Here is an 18,863-nt window from a genome sequence, read left to right as displayed (position 1 = left end):
GTTAAGTTTCAGTTCAATTTCACATACAGTATAAAGTCTTCACACTTTAAACTCTGCTGTTGGTCAAACTTTAAACTTCTTAAGTGTTTGTTCTTCTTGTCTGCAGGATGCATAAACTGTACTGTCACTCTGTGAAGTGGGGAAATGAAATAGTAATACCTGTGGTGGGACGGGGGTGGAGTCGCCACGGTTTATCTTGGAGACATTTGGAGATGCTCGGATAGAAGACACCGTAGAACTGCAACGTATTATTAACTAGACAAATTCCGGCATGGGTAACTACATTCTGTCCCTCTAAATATCTCTTGCAAGTTCTGCTCTATGGTGGAAGAGTCTTTACTTGTACTGCTTTGCTCTGGTAAACGGTTGCTGTAATACACCCCAAAAATGGCTGTAAGTTTGGGGTGTGTTAACTAGGGGGAGGGATAGACCTGATTCTCCTCTCACCTGCCACAGTTATATACCTCTGTATCTCCACTGACCGCAAAGGAGTTATTCCTGATTTACATCAGTGTGAGCGAGTGAGGATCAGGCTGATATATCAAAAATGGTGGAGATTATGGTAAACAATGTTTAAAAATGTGCCCAATTGCACTGACTTCACTCCAAATTGGAAAACTGTTGAGGGGAAGTGCCCCAGTCCTTCCTCTAAACTGATCCTCTGCAAGTCACTTTTGCTTTTATCCCATTGCTGATTTCTTCAGCCCACGCTGGTGGAACGTTTATAAAGCAATTTGGGATTTGGTGTGCTTGGCTGAACACTTCTGGAACTCATTTTGAATGGAGAGCACATCAGTAATGATCTGGTTTTAGTAGTGCTGGGAAGTTTCCTGCTAACTGGGGAAAGGATGGAGAGCTGAAGGCTGTTAGTAAACATTTTAAATTACATTCATTTAAATTTTTAGGGGTTGTGGATGGTTATTCAGGCCGGCTGCTTGTCATAGGCATAGCTTCACCACTGAAACCATGACTTTTAGAGGGTTTTGATTAAAAAAAACAACCTGGGTGTTTTTTTACCCTAGCAAGCCTGCCACTGAGTAAGACCCCAGCATGAAGTTTGACAAGCTTGGCTCTCCTAGTGCCTGATGTGTGTATATCTCTGTCTACTTTGTCTGTCTGGAAGTCTGCACGGCCGTCATCTCCATGGCACCTAATCATGCCTGTCAGTGATGTCTCTTGTAAAAGGCAGGACATTGATTTCTATTTTTCATACTTTCCTCATGCCAAACAACTTAATATTTTAAAATATGATTTGCAGCAGTCTTTTAAATTAAAATGACGACTTTTGCGTTTGGTGTAACAAAGCAGTGCTTTATGGGCAGTCCAAGGCTTATTTCGCTTTGGTTTAGAGGGGGCCTCATTTCCCCCATTAACAGCGTTGTCAAAGGGTACAACTGCTTAACTGACTTCTAACCTGAATCTTCTAATTCCGTGAGAAGGAATCTCCGGTGTACAGGGTGAGCAAGTGGAGTCTATCTGAGGGCACACTCATTTTATCCCAGCAGTACAGAAAGGTGACCGGTTCTCTGGAAACTGGCTCAGCCATAGTTCCTTAGATTCTGGAACAAACTCTGTTGGCATTTTACACTGGTGTAAATCTGGAGTTACTCCGGATTTACTGTGGTGTAACTAAAACATGAATGTGGCACTGTGTCATTAGTTCCACCCTGTGGATTTTTCCCACAGTTTCTCCATGCTCTTCACTTCAAGGGGGGTTCTGTTACCTGAGTGTCTTTGCAAAGGAGCTATGGTATATCAGGTACCACTCTGAACAGCAGAGTAAGTTAGGTCCTCAAATGATGGAGGTGGGGTTGCCAACTTTCTCCTCGCACAAAACCGAACAGCCTTGCCCTGCTCCTGCCCCTACCCCACCCCTCCTCCAAGGCCCCACCACCTGCTCACTCCATCCCCCCTCCCTCTGTCACTCGCTCTCCCCCACCCTCACTCACTCACTCATTTTCACCGGGGTGGCTCAGAGGGTTGGGTGCAGGAGAGGGTGAGGGCTCTGGCTGGTGGTGCAGGCTCCAGGGTGGGGCCAGAAATGAGGGGTTTGGGATACAGGAGCAGGCTCCAGGCTGAGGCAGTGGGTTGGGATGCGGGAGGTGGGGAGGGCTCTGGCTGGGGGTGGGGCCAGGGATGAGGGGTTTGAGGTGCAGGAGCGGGCTCCAGGCTGGGGGGTGGAGCCAAGGGGTTCAGAGTATGGGAGGGGGCTCCAGGCTGAGGCAGGGGATTGGGGGTGTGGGAGGAGTATGGGCTCTGGGGTGTGGGTTCCAGGATGGGACCAGAAATGAGGGGTTCAGGGTGTGGGAGGGGGCTCCAGGCTGGGGCAGGTGGTGGGAGTGTGTGGGGGGTGAGGGCTCCGGCTGAGGGGGCAGCCTCTGGTGTGGGGCCGGGCATGAGGGATTTGGGGTGCAGGAGGGGACTCTGGGCTGGGGCTGAGGGGTTCGACGTGTGGGAGGGGTCTCTGAGCTCAGGCAGGGGGTTGGGGCACGGGAGGAGGTCAGGGGTGTAGGCTCCGGGCGGCGCTTACCTCAAGCAACTCCTGGAAGCAGCAGCATGTCCCCCCTCTGGCTCCTACATGGAGATGTGGCCAGGCGGCTCTGCTGTGTGCTGCACCATCCGCAGGTACCGCCCCCACAGCTCCCATTGGCCGCGGTTCCGGCGCTTGTGGCGGGGGCAGCGTGCGGAGCCCCCTGGCTGCCCCTACACAGAGGAGCCAGAGAGGGGACATACTGTTGCTTCTGGGAGCTGCGCGGAGCCATGGCAGGCAGGGAGCCTGACTTAGTCCCGCTGTGCCGCCGATGGACTTTAACAGCCTGGTCAGCGGTGTTGACCAGAGCTGCCAGGATCCCTTTTCGACTGGGCGTTCTGGTCAAAAACCGGACACCTGGCACCCTTAATCAGAGAGCCCTGGCTGTCTTAGCACATACCTCTCTCCTCACGTCTTAACTTGGCAGATGAGATCAGCTAAAGCAGGGGTCGGCAACGTTCGGCACGCGGCTCGCCAGGGTAAGCACCCTGGCGGGCTGGGCCAGTTTTATTTACCTGCTGACGCGGCAGGTTTGGCCGATCGCGGCCCCCACTGGCTGCGGTTCGCCGTCCCGGGCCAATGGGGGCGACAAGAAGGGGCGCGGGCGAGCGATGTGCTGGCTGCGGCTTCTCGCCGCCCCCATTTGCCCGGGACGGCGAACCATGGCCAGTGGGGGCCACGATCGCCCGAACCTGCAGCGTCAGCAGGTAAATAAAACTGGCCCGGCCCGCCAGGGTGCTTACCCTGGCGAGCCGTGTGCCGAACGTTGCCGACCCCTGAGCTAGAGCTTACCGTGCCATTTGTGCATCTAGGGACAGGATGCGTTCAGCAGAAAGTTCTCAACCCTGGAATTTGCGCACACTCACTTTATCTGATAACGCCCACATTTGTTTATTTCGGGCTTTCTCTGTGGAACGTTGTGGTGTGGAGGTTCAGCTGTGGTAGGGATGTTATTTCACTTGCTGAGCTAACATTGAGCGGCTCGTGCACTGTACAATTGTTTTTATCGTAAAAGGTCTTGAAGTTTGACTGGGTTTTGCATCGAAAAAAACACGACCAAAAGTTTTGCTCAGCTCCCTGTCTCTGTACATCTCTGTAGGGCAGAATTCCATGTGCACAGGGCCGTCTCCAGGGTTTTTGCCCCCTCAAGCGGCGGAAAAAAAAAAGAAGCCGCGATCACAATTGCGATCGGCAGCAGCTCCACTGCACCGCTTTCTTCTTCGGCGGCAGGTCCTTCTCTCCGAGAGGGACAGGGACCCTCTGCCGAATTGCTACCGAAGAGCCACATGTGCCGCCCCTTCCCCTTGGCCGCCCCAAGCACCTGCTTGCTCAGCTGGTGCCTGGAGCCAGCCCTGCATGTGCAGCCACAAGAAGTCAGGCACTCGGTGTTCTGGGGCTAGCGAGAAGAAGCAAGCGTTTGTGTGATGCACGAGGCACCTTCTCCTCTGGTATACATGGGTCATGAGTTTCTCTTCACTGGCACATTCAACGGCAGCTCAAATCCACAGGGAGTGCTTGCTCAACACAGTAAAGTTGGATTGTGTTTCACAAGCCTGGATTTTCTGTTAACCACTGCAAGTGTATGATTATAGGCTGAGGGTGAGGTGAAGCGAACATTTGGTTATGAATACACACTTCAGCAGTGAATAAGCCTGTGTATCTGAAGAGGCATGTCTGCGCTCCTTTTGTTCATGTTGTGAAGCACAGAAAATCTTTAGCCTCTTCACCCTGATGTACCCTTGTGATGTGGAGGAACATCTACTCGGGGCTGGGTAGCTATCTCTATCTTGCATTTCAACCCAGGTCTCCAGAAGTGAAAAGCGAATACGTTATCTGTGCACTCTTGAGGCCTCTCTTTGTTTGCTTCATGAACGTTATTTATGCGCTGATTGAGGGGGACTATTCATGTCAGACAAGAAGTAGGAGGAAACAAAATTGTGGAGAGTTATCATGAAAAGATTCTGCAGGTGGGTTGTCAAGTGTCTCAGGTGCTGTATAATAGTTGTAAAGAAGGCATTGTGTGTTGGTGACTGGCTTCTTCTCCACCAAGAAATCTCTTTGGCTGCAATATTTGCTAGTTTAATTCATTTGGAGGAGTTACTCATCAGCCCATGGAAAGCATGGAGAGCTGAATCACCTGGGCTGATGTATAGTTACTTTCCTTTTGGTCCAGTGAGCTTTTGTGGCAGCATCTCCCACTCCGGCATTGCATGGTACTTTGCCTTGTGTGGTTACCTTCTAGTGCCAGGCTTGACTTGCACCTGATTTCTGCTGCCTAATTTAATATGGACCTAACGTCTAATGTAATGGGCCCAATGAGTTTGTAATCTGTCATGCACTTCTAAACGATTGAAGTGATGGGATCTTGTCTTAATAGGGACTGCAAGAAGTCTGTATTCCCAAGGTTATCTCTGCAGTTCAGAAGTGCTTGAAATATGGTTTTTTAAAACTTCATTCCACCGCAGCTGATCACAACTCACTTTGGGGCTGAGACCAGATCCAGTTCTACTTAATCTCTTCATTTTGTTTATGGTAATGGTTCATTACTTATTTCATTTCCTTACCAAGTTTCTGTTGTGGTCAGTTTTCTTTGGGGGAAAATATGAATTATACCAAGAAGGAATGGTTGGATGTATAGCTACCATGACTTAAGGTGTGCTAAGATAGCATAACACAGCAGGAAGCATGTTGCGTAGTAGATCATGTTATCCTGGTTTCTTGAATAGATCTGTATAAAAGAATCCATATCAAAAAGGTAACAGGGCCAGCTTTTTAGAATATGTCTTATCATTTTGCACCCACAAATTCAGTTGCAAATAACTCATGGCACAAATTTTCACCAGCATTTATTTTCAGGTGCAATTTAGATCACTCATTTTCTAAACTACAAAGATAACCAGGTTTAAACATGATTGTAGCCAAACTATTTTAGAGCATCGTTTAATTTTCCTTGTTCAGACCGAACAAAACCTGTTTAAAATTATGTTAGGCCTGGTCTACACTTATATACTGTCTACACTTATATACTGTTTTGACTAGGAGTCTGGGTGGTTGTTTTTTTAACCAAAATAGTTATACTGGTAAAAGTCCTAGTGTGGACACAATGATACTGGTATAAAGGTGCCTGATGCTGATCTAGCTTATTCCCCTTCCTGCATGCAGAAAGTTCATAGAATCCTAGGACTGGAAGGCACCTCGAGAAGTCATCTAGTCCAGTCCCCTGCACTCATGGCAGGATTAAGTATTATCTAGATCATTCCTGACAGGTGTTTGTCTATACTGGTTATACAGTTATACTGGTATAAGCACGTTTATAATGATTAACTGTGTCCACACTAGGGGGGCTATTCCGTATTGCTAGAGCGGTACAACTTTTAAGCATAGACAAGCTCTTAGATAACCATATGTAACTTGGGTATCTGTATGGGTTCTCTAATCTGTTATAACCTGCCATTTTTCCTATCCATACAAACACAATATGGTTTGGCCATATCCATCTTTCACAGCTCTGTTTAAACCTGTTTGTTTTTGTTGTGTAAATGGGTTGTAGTTCGATAAATACTCGGTCAGTGGGTGCAGATGTGCAAGGGACAACAAAGGCTGGTGCAAATGCAGAGGCTGGGTAAATCTGGAAATCTGCTACAAAACTCCTTGAAGTGTTTTCCTGGTTTAGTTATATGTGGAGTCATCACGGGAAATCCTTAGGGAGCCTACAAGGCAGACTGGTTTGGCCTAAGAGAAGGTTGACATGTGCCACGTTAGAAGAAGCACGCCAATGGATATTAAGTGAACTGGGTTAAATGCCACTACATTGATACAACTAAAAGCATTTGACTTTTGACCAAGCCCAATTTGAATGTGAGTCTCTAGCAGGGAAGACTAATGCGTTCCAGAGGTGATGGGAATCGGTGCGTGCATTAATTCGCTCTGCTGGCTAGAGTGACATTAATGAAGGGATGCATTCGTTTTCATTCCGTCAAGGAACATTTTCACAACTATTCCTTGATTCTCTTTTAATGTGCCCAAGTCTCCCTCTCCTTTAGTTTGTTGTATTCCCTGGTGGCTGACACGTCAGACACGGGCTCATCAGTAGGGCTTCTGAATAGAAACACACATTTCCCATCTGCACCAGGGGGCTTTTAGACATTGCGGTTTCTATAACAACTCGATGCTGTGCTTTCTAGGGTATTCATTTCTTTCTTGTTGTACGAGTGCCAAGACAGCAGATTAGCCTAGCCTTTGTGACTGATTCTCTTCTTGCTGACGCTGGTGTAACCCCAGCAAAGTTACACTTCACACACACCGATGTGAGTAGCATCAGAATCAGGCCTAATGTGTTTCCATAATCTGGCTGGGATTACAAAGAAGCCCCAGGAATATGGGTACCCAACTCTCACTGAAATTCAGTCGGAGTTGGTCATTTAACTCCCTTTGGAAATCCCAGCCCTGGTCATTAGTATATTCTCGTTCAGACGCAGTCATCTCTAACAGCCATTAACATGGCAAACGCAGTGAGTTTAGGGTGGTTTCTAATTTGCACTCAATGTGGGAGTTCAACCTCTGTGGTTTTTCTATGACATATACAGTGTGTCTGCCCAAAGTGTTCACCCTCTGAACTCTGAGCAAGATTTAGATATTCTGAGGAGTTCAAGCAAAGCTTAAACTCTGATCAGCTTAAAAAATGGCCTTCAAATAATTTCGCATTCAGAGTTGCATGTTTCTGGGGGAGTTGACGACTGTAGAAAGGCACTAATCTGTGCATAGCGAACAGGACGCTTCTTCGCTCTTTGGTTAAGATTGCATTGCTTGCCCATTGTGCCTGCTCTCTTCTATGCTAATTCTTCAGTGCTCTGCTTTATTCTTTCTGTTTTTATGTGGGTGCTTGCCCCTGTGATATCTGAGCACCTCCCATGAGGAGTAAATACAAATTTATCAGCTGGGGCCTTGTAGCGGGGTGGCTACCCCGCTCCTGCCGGGAAGGGCTTAAAACAGCCCTGGCAGAGGGCTGCAGCTCTAAAAGCTAGGCTGATTGGGGTGTGGCCCTGCTGTGGCTGTTTCCCCAATCAGGCCACAGCTGGCCTGTATTAAAAAGGCTGGGAGCCAGAGGCTAGACAGTCTCTGCATTCAGAGAGAGAAGGGCCTGGCTGTAGGGAGCGTGACACAGGGTACCTGAGTGGAGCAGGGCTGGGGAAAGGCTGGGGAGCTCCAGCCTGGAAAGCCTCAGGCTGCGGCCTAGCATTGGGCTAGAAGGTACTGGGGGTTGCAGAGGGCAGCCCAGGGGTAGGCCGAAGCAGCAGGTCCGAACCCAACCTTACCTGTGATGAGTGGCCTATACTGCAGTCTGCCCAAGGGAGCGGGGGCTAGTTGGTGACTGGCAGTGGCCTTATTCTGAGGTGAGGTGGGGATAGGGGGTGGGGGTTCCCCAGGGAGGGGAGACCCTAGTACTGAGGGGTGTACAGCCAGGGGGCAGCACCCCAGCTAAAAGGGCACTGGGGTCCAGGAGGGACATGGGGCCAGAGGACAGGCAGACCACTGGCCTGCAGAGGGTGCTCTGATGGCTGGATTGAGCTAATTCCCAGAGTCACCAGCAGGAGGTGCTGCAGGGGTGAGTCTGGACCTGTTACAGGCCTCTTCACTTCCCCGACACAAAGCCCGGGAAAATGCTCAGTGTTGTCTCTTGCACTTCCTAGCATTTTTTATTATAAACATTGGACAGTCAAGCTCAGAGTTTGATGCTCCTGATCGCCTGGGAATGGAATTTTGTGTAAATGATCAGTAAGGTTAAGTTTTTGTCATGGATATTTTTACTGAAAGTCATGGGCAATAAACAGAAATTCACGGAAGCCCGTGGCCTGTTCCTGACTTTCACTAAAAATATCCCTGATGAAAGGGAGAGCTGGGGTCAGCACCCGCTGGGGCTCCTGGGTCCCCCCCACCGCTGCAGTGCGTGGGAGCTCCTAGATCCCCCTGCCCACGGGGCTGGACTGCTGTGGGGTCCCCTCACCCCCGGGAAGTGGTAGCTGCAGAGTCTCTTCCTCCGCTCCCCACCAGTTGCTGTTGTTGGGCAGTTGCAGGGGGTCCGTCACCAGCCCTCTACAGCTGGGCAGCTGTGGGGTCCCCCCACAAGGGTAGGGGCTGAGAGCTGCGGGGGCAGGACTGTCTGGGAACTCCAGCCCCAGGACAGAAAATGTCACAGACATCAATGGAAGTCATGGATTCTGACTTCCATGACCTCTGACATAATCGTAGCCTTAATTATCAGCGTAAATGGGAAAGATTATGCCAAAAAGAAGATGGGGAAACTATTTAAGGTGGGATGTAGTGGGTTTTTTGGTTTGGTTTGGTTTAGGGTTGGTGTGTGGTGGGTTTTTTGTTTGTTTGTTTGTTTTTTTTTTGCTGTTGTATAGCTTCCTAAAGGGCCAAACCCAGCATCCATCTCTGAAGTTCTGGCCATCCCATTGGCAGTGGGACTGGTGTAATTCTGTTACACAAGGGGGCAGAGAGGGGCTATGCAGTTGCTGTAGTTATTTATTGCAGTAGAACCTAGGGACCAGAACCCCGTTGTGCTAGGCACTGTACAAACACAGAACAAAAAGACAGTCCCTATCCCACGGAATTTACAATCCCAGTATAAGACAATAGACACCTGTGAGACTGGCAGACCAGGTGCCAGCTCATGCCAAGGTCTCCATGTCTCAACTGAATACTGATGTGCAGAGCTGGAATCACTCTGGTTCACCTGCATGTTAGTATTGCTAAAATAGGTATTAGAATTACAGTATAAGAATGCATTTAGCCTTTAGACTTTATGAATGCTTGTAAGTTTCTGCCTGCATTAATCTCACTTATCCTATCGGTATTCTATACTATATGGTGATAATTGAGTGTTTTGCATTGTAAGCCTCCATAACTGTGTAAATCACTAGACAGGAGAAACACTAACTGGGGTGAAATGCTGCTCTCCCACAGAAGGCGTTATGTCCTGCCTGACAGGGATGGCTCATGGTCACCAGACAGACTAGCGGGGAACATTAAAGAGGACAAGTGTCTTTGTTGTTTACTCTCCCATCCCCATGGAGATGAGTCATGCAAGAGAATTCCTCCCGTCAGCTGAGGTTTGCAGCTCAGGCAGAAGTGGGGGAGGGAATAAAAACTCCTAGGAAGAAGGAACTGGAGCTCTGTGCTGCTTGGACTATGACAAGGTTTTCTAGGCATAAACAAAGGATCCTCAGCTACTTAGCCTAGGTCAGCCCTAAGAACATTTAGAGCTTGCTTATTCTAGAAGCATCTATTACACTTTGAAACTGAAGCTTGTAACTCATTTGTGGGTTTACCTGCTTTAACCTTGTAAATAACTCGTATTTCCTGTTCCTATATAATAACTCTTTAGATAGTTTATTGTAGGGTTGGCTACAAGTGTTGTCTTTGGTGTGAGAGCTAAAGTGTGATTGACTTGGAGTAAGTGGCTGGTCCTTTGGCACAAGGAGTAACCTGAATCTGGCTGTGATTCACAGTAGAGAGACAAGGTGGGTGAAATAATATCTTTTATTGGATCAACTTTGGTTGGTGAGAGAGACAAGCTTTCGAGCTACACTTGAAGTGATTCCTGGCGTAAAGGACCATCTGTCACACAGGCAGGCTTGCCTGGGCAGCAAGACAGATCTGAGTACCCCAGGGGACTGTCTGTGACTCTGTATTAAGGCTGTTATCATGCCTTAGGAGTTTCCACTTGATGGTTGGTTGGTGATATGTAAGTACAGAACTCACAACTAACTTGGGGTTTGTGCCCTAGTTCTTGTGCTCTTGAGCCACGGCTGGACAGCTTGACGACAACAACAAATAGACGCAACAAGGAAACTATCTAGCACCCACCACGATGGGGTCCTGGGGCATGACTGGGACTCCTAGGTGCTACAGTGGTGATCATGGTAATTAATAACCAGACAAAACCGGTCAGGGCTGGTGCTACTATTTAGGCAAACTAGGCCGTTGCCTAGGGCACCAAGATTTGGGGGTGCCAAAAAGCAGTGCCCCCAATTTTTTTTTACAGCGTTCCTATGCCCCCTCCCCGAGCGCCTGGTTGCCGCTCCACTTCTCCCACCTCCCAGACTTGCAGCGCCAATCAGCTGTTTGTCGCTGCAAGCCTGGGAGGGGAGGAGAATTAGAGCGGGGGCGGCATGCTCGGGGAGCAGGCGGAGCAGAGGTGAGCTGGGGTGGGGTGCCTCAGGGTGGGAGGATGGGGAGCTGTTGCAGGGCTGGGGGAGGGGCGCAAGGTGGAAGTTTCACCTAGGGTGCAAAACTTCCTTGCACCGGCCCTGAAACCGGTCAGCATGAAAAGTATACCCACCTGTCTAATTATTGTCATGGTATCGTGCATGCCCCCTCCATGGTAAAGAGCCCATCTCTGCAGGGGGCTTCTTGCATAGGGGGTGGCACATGGGAAGGCTGGGGGAGAGGCAGGGCCAAAGAACGTGTCACTGATTAGATCTGGCAGCCCTCTCTCCTCCAGTGGTGTCCATTCTAGGATAGTGCAGGGCCACTGCAGCCGTTGGGCTGGACTAAACCAGGAGTGGCCACCAATCCCGTTTGCTGGCATAGGAGGAGGATGCCTTGTTGCTTTCCCTCCATACCATCCCTCCAGCACCCAGCCTGCCTAGTCAGACTGGATGTAGAAGTCTTGGCCTTTTTTCAGATGCCTAAATGAGAGCTGGACTCTCGTGGAGGTGTGGCTGTGCATAGGAATAGCGGGGTTCTTTGTGCTTCTCCCTGGCTTGTGTCCAGGACCAGCTCTACTGTTTTTGCCGCCCCAAGCAGTGCACCAAATTGCCGCTGCGGAGGGCGGGGGCAGTCCATATGCCGTTAGGGCGGCACGCGCGTTTCCGCAGTGGCAGCAATTCGGCGGCAGCTTCTGTCTTCAGCCGGAAGACAGAAGCCGCCCAATTGCCGCCGCGGGCAGCTGAGCATAGAAGCTGCCGCCGAATTGCCGCCGCCGCAGAAATGCGCGTGCCGCCCTAACGGCACACGGACGGCCCCCACCATCCGCGGCGGCAATTGGGCGCGCTGCTTGGGGCGGCAAAAACACCCAGACTGCCGCCCCTTGCAGATTGCCGCCCCAAGCACCTGCTTGGAATGCTGGCGCCTGGAGCCGGCCCTGGTTGTGTCTTACTGGAAGGAGGCTTGAGTGTTTCCTTTTCAGTCATCTTATTTTTCTTAGCGTCCATTTGGTCAGTGACATAAACCTGCTCGGCAAAGGCCAAGAAAGATGAAGCCTTTCAATTTGTTACGAGCGCGTCTCATTAATTCCAACTGGAGTAAAGTCCAAGCGGAATTGAATACTTCTGAAGCCTCATTGGCCACGTGACTTGCAGAGGCTCGCTGGGCCCGAATATGATTGCCAGGGTCCCTGGGACTGATTAACTGCCCCATCGTTAGCCAGCTGACATGGTGGCCTGAGGATGTGGCCAGGGAAGTTCCCTGTAGACCTTAACAGTCTTAGTGAAACTTCCCACCTACAACTTCTTTGGCCCACTGTCACCTCACACAGTCTGTCCACTCAATCCTGCTGGACAACACAACCATCCTCTCAGTTCTTCAGACCCATACAGTGCAATGGATAGGGTACTGGACTGAGATTCGGGTGACCTGAGTTCTGTTCTTGGCTCCTGCCACAAACCGACGGTGTGACCTTGGTCACTTCACCTCTCTCTGCCCCTGCTCACCTTCCTACCCTTTGTCTTCCCTATTTAGATGGTAAACTTTTCAGAGCAGGGACTGTCCCTGCTATAGGTACGTACAGTGCCTAGCACAGTGATTCCAGGCTGAGACTTCTTGTCACTAATCATTTTTGACTCTGACCTCTGCCTAACCCCACTCATCAAGGCTGTGTCTAAATCGGAGCAATTCCTCCTCTGCAGCCTTCCAAAGGGTTGGTCTTTCCTGTCTATGCGCAATGCCAAACCCAACAAAGGCCCTTATCTCCGGTCTTGACTCCTGCCCCCTCGTCCTCTCTGGCCTTGACTATTGCAACATCGCCGCCTCTGCTGCTAAGATCATCTTCCCAGCCCATCATTCTGACCCCATCACCTCCCCCCTCCCCACCAGGCCAGATAGGAGCTTCTTGCCCTTTTCCTGTTGGCCTTTCGTCATTTAGCCCTACCCTACTCCCTACCCTCTTCCAGATCCCTCCTTCAGGCTCAGTGGTACCATGAAGCCTGCAGAACCCTGGCAGCTGATTACAGCTCCGCGCAGCATCAAGCTAGAGCTCCTGCTACTCATCCGCTTCTTGGCCTCTGTTAAAGTCTCTCCCTGCCTCTCCAAACCAGCCCGCCTCTCGCTAAATATTGTGCATGCTGCCAGCCCGTGAGAAACCAGGCTCGAGTCATGTCACTCTGGCACCCCATACCCCTCCATTGTGTCTGTTACACCTTGTCTTAAACCACATTGGTGAGCTCTTGGGGCAGAGATTGTTTTACTACATCTGTACCGCACCTATCTCACCGGGGTCTCAGCCTGCGTGGGTGCTATTATAATACAAATACAAATGATGTGATGGGTGAGATTGGTGATTCACCTAGCTGACAGTCAGCTCATTGTATTAATGTCTGGCTATGTCTATGCTACAGGGCCTGTGTTGGCGTAGTCTCCTAGTATGGATGCAACAGATGCTGACAGAAGGAAGAGTTCTGCTGGTGTAGGAAGACCACATATCCCGCATAGCCATCTCACTAGGGGGTGTGATTTCATTTTCACACTCCTAGCTGACACAGCTCTGCTGGTCCAGGCTTTCGTTGTAGACCAAGCCTATGAATTGCTGCTTGTGTCCATGCATCTAGAGACTGCCAGGAACATTTAATAAATAGAAATAGATTCAATTAATCATTGAACAGAATAGGAATGAAATGACCTTATCACTAAACCTGTTTGGAATAATAGCGATAGTCATGATTAAATGGCCCCTCTACCCAAAAGCTCAACTGAGTAGTACAACGTGGCAAGGGCTACTAGGCAACATGGCACCATGGTAACCAGGAAAACCAAAATCTGCAGGTTGCCCAGTCACCGAACCTAAAATGACAGCTCTCACCCATCAGATGTGAATCCTGATCGACCTAGGGCAGTTGTTCTCAACCCGTGGGGCACGAGCTGCTGGCGGCCCAAACAGCACACAGCTTCAGCCCATGTGACATCCTCAGGGCCATACAGGTAGTGTATATATTATGTGGGCCACATCCACACAACACACAGAGAGCTGCCTATGTGGCCCACAGTGGTAAATAGATTGAGAACCACTGACCTGGGGCTCTCCAAGGTTCGTCTGTAGAAGGAAGTGCTTCAACTCTGAGTAATGGAGGCTTGAGGCCTGGCAAACTTGGCTCATTTTGTCAGAGGGCAGCCTGATGTACTCCACAGCTACTTTAGTTGGGCTGCCCCACATCCAAGTTTCTGCTCTCCACCCACTCTGTGGTGGTGGAGAATTGGCTAATAGTATTTGAACACACGAGTGTGAATTGCACTGTTAGGGCTCTCTTTGGACGCATCTGTTACCCCTTTGACTGACTGATCAGGAGAGTCAGGCCATCATTTTCTGTGAAGCTTTCACCCCTGACCTCTTCCCCACCCCATTAGCTGGATCCCAGAATCTCTCACTTTGCAGGGCTGGCAGGGGATCCAGGCCACTCAGTGCTCTTAAGTGATACTTGTCCTGAGGTTTCATTCCACTCAGCCTGACCTTATCACGCAAGGTGGTAGAGGCAAGTCTTGCACACTCTCCCCAAGATCGGTTCCAAACAGCCACACAGCTGCAAACATCATTTCCACTAAAGACACTCTCTAGAAGTTTTTGAACATTGTCAGTGTTCTGCCTCCAGTGTCAGGGTGAAGGAGGAAGATGTGGTGGGTGGGTTAAAGGAGTAATTAAAAGCCCAAACTTTTGTTTCATTAACTAGAACAAGATCAAATTAACATCTGTGATTCTTGAAGCCTATTTAAATTGAGATTTTTTTTTTTGGGTGCTCTATTATGCAGACACAGGTATTTAGTCTGTTCTTTCTCAAGTTGCCTGTAATGAGCGTAGGTGGGTATAGACGGGGGGGGGAGGGAGAAAAAAGCCCTCTTTCGTGGGAGGAAGTCGAGGCAGAGTCCACCCACATACTCCATTACGATATTCAAATGTCAATATATTTTTAATTGGTTTATATGCTCCCTTCCCCCTGCAGCTGCTGCTATCAGTTGCCTTTGGTAATTAAGGCCCTGTAAATAGATTTTACTGTAACTGGTACAAGAAGGAAAATTGGAGGACCTTGTACAACGTACAGGCTTTTCTTTCTTTCTTTTTTTTCCCCCCTCTCTCCTCTTTCGGCTCCTCTTAGATCTGTGAGAGTTTTATCCGGTAGAGGACAAGGTGGAGAGATACGGAGAGTTCTGCCAAAAAGTCTAAAGCTCTACGGCCAGGAGCTTTCTGCCAACTAGAAAATGGGGAACAAAATCCGAGAGAATAAAGGGTTATCGGATACTACTCCGGATCTATAGGGGTGCTAGCAAAATATACTAGAGAGCTAAGATATTTCCCTCCCAACATGCCAAAGAGGGGGGGAGAGAGCTCTGAGATTTATTCCAAAGTCTGTCGTTGTTTTGGTATGAAGCCAAAATACTGTATCTATTTTTAGCCCCCTTTACAGGTTCTCTTTTTAATCCGTGTTTGGATTTAATGATGTTTCTTGGTTTTCTATTTATATCAGCCTGTTTGTTTATCTCCCCCTCTTTTTCTTTCAGTTTGTGTAAAGGACGGACGCTCTACTCAGTGGTGAGAGATGCAAAGATTGTCCTGGATGTCAACAAAACGAGGCAGATAGCTCAAGAGATTGTGAAGGTACCATATATCACACGGGCATCCTCATCTCACTGGGTGAAACTCAGCCACTGTGCATAACTCGAGTTAGTAGACCCTGGATTTGTAAACACAGGTTGGAGTGTCCACTCTTATTTGTAACCTCGGGTTAGGAACTGTTGAACCCTTTGTCCCAACCTGGGGCTCCAGTGTCTACACTACAGTATGCAGGCCCGAGTCCAACCACCCATATCCCAGACTTTCTAGCGCCCTCCCAAAATGTGGCTGCACTAGCCCTTTGTTTATGGTGCAGTGTGGGAAAACTTGACTGTCTACCAAACTTGACTGTCCAGAGGGCAAAGAAAGTCAGCCTGTGGAATTGTGGGATACTTTAGGTTGACTCCCAGAGCACAAGTCAGTGGGACTAGAACCCTGGGTCCCAGCTTCACTCAAGCTTGGAGCCTCCACCCCCATGGGGTCCTGGGACCCTGGGTCCAAGCCCTGGGTTAGCATGATTTGTGTGTAGATGGAAGGAGGGTTAGGCTTGACCCTGAGTTCAAGCCCTGGGCTTACATTGCAGTGTAGACATACCCTTAGAGGCTAGACAGGATGATCACAATAGTCCCCTCTGGCCTTAAAGTCTATGACCCTAAAGTCCTGCTTAAGCCCTTAAAATGGGGCTTAAGTGGTGCCTAGGTCTTGTGCTTGCTGTCTGCATGGTGGTGATCTTCATCCAACTTGACCAAATTCATCCTCAGTTTGAAAGAGAACAAATTATAGGAGAAATATGAAATATCAACTACTTAAGAACTGTCGGCCAGTTCCTCAACTAGTTGGAAGCTTGGATCTTACTAAAAAAATTCTCCATTTTAGCTGTAATTGTTCATGATCACTGTCCAGAGGGAACTTTTTTTAAATTATTAAAATAAATGGAAAGTAAATCAGTGCAGCTACATTTGAGGTAGGCGTGCATGTGTGTGGGCATGTTAAAACCAGACTACAAATAGACTTCTCCTGCTCTAAAAATTGCTTCCACCTTTTGCTTTCACAGCGATAACTGAAAATTCAACTTTGACATTTGAAACCTGGCTATAGAGAGTTCTCAGCGAGGAGCATGGTGGTGGTCAAGCTAGGGGGAAAATGGGTTGGAAACTGAAAGGTTATGTCTGCCCTGGACCTGGAAGGTATTGTTTCCAGCTTGAGTTGAGATCTGTCAGAGCTAATAGACAACAGTCAGTATCTTTGGCCAGCGTATGCCAAGGGACGTGCACTGAGAAGCAGTAAAATAATGTCTGTGCATGTCTCTGGATGGGAGAGCTTTGAGAGGGATTTTTTTTTTTTTTTAAATGAAAGCTTCGTACGGAGTATATGCCGCTTTCAGCCATGTGGCACTTTCTCTGGGTATGTCTGCACTGGAGCTGGAAGGGATACATTTCTAAACATTTGAAAGCTTAATACTGAGCATATGCAGCAAACATTTTTAAAAATCCCTCTCTGTGCTCTCTCATCCAGAGAGATGCAAATGCATATTTACAGCTATACTTCTCAGTGCGTGTTCCTTGCCATGTGCTGGCCAAAGATATTGACTGCTTCCTGTTAGCTCTGCCAGGATACAGCACTTCCAGCAGGACACCAAGCTCTAATGGCTGACTGGTGTCTATCTCCTTCCATGTGTGTATACGGAGCACTTGCATATGCAGATCTGGAGAGGGACAAACTTTAAAAAACAGGTTGAGGGATGCAGTTCGTAGCACCTGTGGTTCCCCCCTGCCCCCCATGCTCCCACTCGTTACTTGCTAGAACTGCTCTGCAATTTTTTGACAAACGTTTTTTGGTTGGAAAATGCTGATTCATCAAAACAATAACAACTGGGGGAGGGGGAAGGGTGAGTTTCAATAAATTTCCTGTTTTGAAAAATATTTGCAAATCAGTTTCCAAATTGTCAGTATATCACAGTCTGACCTCTGTTTAAAACAAAAAAAAGTCCCATTGTTATGTTTAAATGACTTTTTGTTTAGAAATGTATATTAACTTAGATTTCTTTTTTCTTTTTTTTTTAAGTTAAAATCGAAAGGAAATGTTTTGATTGACCTGGTCTGAATTTTTTTTTATTTTTGGTTTGTGAAAATGTTTGATTTTTGGCTTTTTGTCCCAATTCAGGATGGGAAAATTTCTCAATCTCAACTTCTCAGAGGGTGGGAAAACTGTTTCCTGCCCACCTGTGCCCCTAGCACCCTTCACACTTAAAGACACACACGTGTGGTACATGCAGACTTCCAGTGGTGGTTGTGGTTAGAGAGCTTGGCTTTTTCTTTTTAAAATAAATCAACCTTAGGAACCGAAATGCAAAAACTGCATTTGTGCATCGCAGAGGCTGCTCAAGACAATCTGCCTCCCTAGGCAATACCTCAGTGTGCCGCCCCCTCCAACCTCTAGAATAGAATCCTAGAATATCAGGGTTGGAAGGGACCTCAGGAGATCATCTAGTCCAACCCCCTGCTCAAAGCAGGACCAATCCCCAACTAAATCATCCCCGCCAGGGCTTTGTCAAGCCTGACCTTAAAAACCTCTAAGGAAGGAGATTCCACCACCTCCCTAGGTAACCCATTCCAGTGCTTCACCACCCTCCTAGTGAAATAGTGTTTCCTAATATCCAACCTAGACCTCCCCCACTGCAACTTGAGACCATTACTCCTTGTTCTGTCATCTGGTACCACTGAGAACAGTCTAGATCCATCCTCTTTGGAACCCCCTTTCAGGTAGTTGAAAGCAGCTATCAAATCCCCCCTCATTCTTCTCTTCTGCAGACTAAACAATCCCAGTTCCCTCAGCCTCTCCTCGTAAATCAGATTTGCTCAACCAGGAGGGATGATGAGTGTCTGGGGCGGGGGCATGGCAAGCCCTCTGGTTCTATGGTTATGGTAGGGGGCGGGAGGGACATGCTAAGTACCAGGTTGCAGGGCCACTCACTCAGGTTTGGCCCTGCTGTTGTCATGACAGAGGCGTGGCCAGGCCAAATCTGTGTGAGCACGTTGTAATCTGGCACACCAAGTTGCAGTGCTGCTCAGGTTTGGCCCAGCTGCCCTTGCTGCCCCAGGGAGCTGCCTAATTTGCCTAGAACTACAGCAGCCTCTGGTGCAATGTGGAAGTTGCACAGTTAAAATCACAGTCAGGAAATGCTAAGGTTATTTCCTCTCACTGGGCTGCCTGGGCTGCTTTGCGCGTGTGCGGTATCTATAGCCCTGTTTGCCTTGTTCAACTTATACCTGTTGAAACACTCAAATGCATGTCCTAGAGCAACATCTAGACTCTACAGTGTAGCCCAAGTCACGGTAGGATCTTCACTTTTCTCTTCCTGGTTCTGTATTTTCACTTGTGCCCTCTTAATGTTTGAAGACCTAGTTTGGGTTTATTTAGGCCCAGATTGTGCTTAAATGCTTGGCTGATTCTGATCTTGAAGCACCGTCTTAAGTCTTATTGAAGTCAATGGGATTTAAGCAAGTGCTT

General features: G+C 48.5%; 1 protein-coding gene across 4 annotated transcripts in view; it reads left to right on the top strand.

Moving 5' to 3' along the window:
• The window catches only part of KSR2 (kinase suppressor of ras 2), a 301,542-nt gene that overhangs the window by 237,742 nt on the left and 44,937 nt on the right, over nt 1–18,863 (top strand). For all 4 annotated transcript variants that reach the window (XR_010592848.1, XM_008171511.3, XM_008171509.3 and 1 more), the window contains one exon: nt 15,302–15,398. Coding sequence is in view for 3 of the 4 variants with exons in the window: in XM_008171511.3 (XP_008169733.2) it covers nt 15,302–15,398 (97 nt within the window). In the remaining variant the exon portion in view is untranslated. The remainder of the gene's footprint in view (nt 1–15,301; nt 15,399–18,863) is intronic.

Source organism: Chrysemys picta, chromosome 15 (genome assembly GCF_011386835.1).
Source record: "Chrysemys picta bellii isolate R12L10 chromosome 15, ASM1138683v2, whole genome shotgun sequence".
NCBI lineage: Eukaryota > Metazoa > Chordata > Testudines > Emydidae > Chrysemys > Chrysemys picta.
This window is presented reverse-complemented; position numbering and strand designations above follow the sequence as displayed.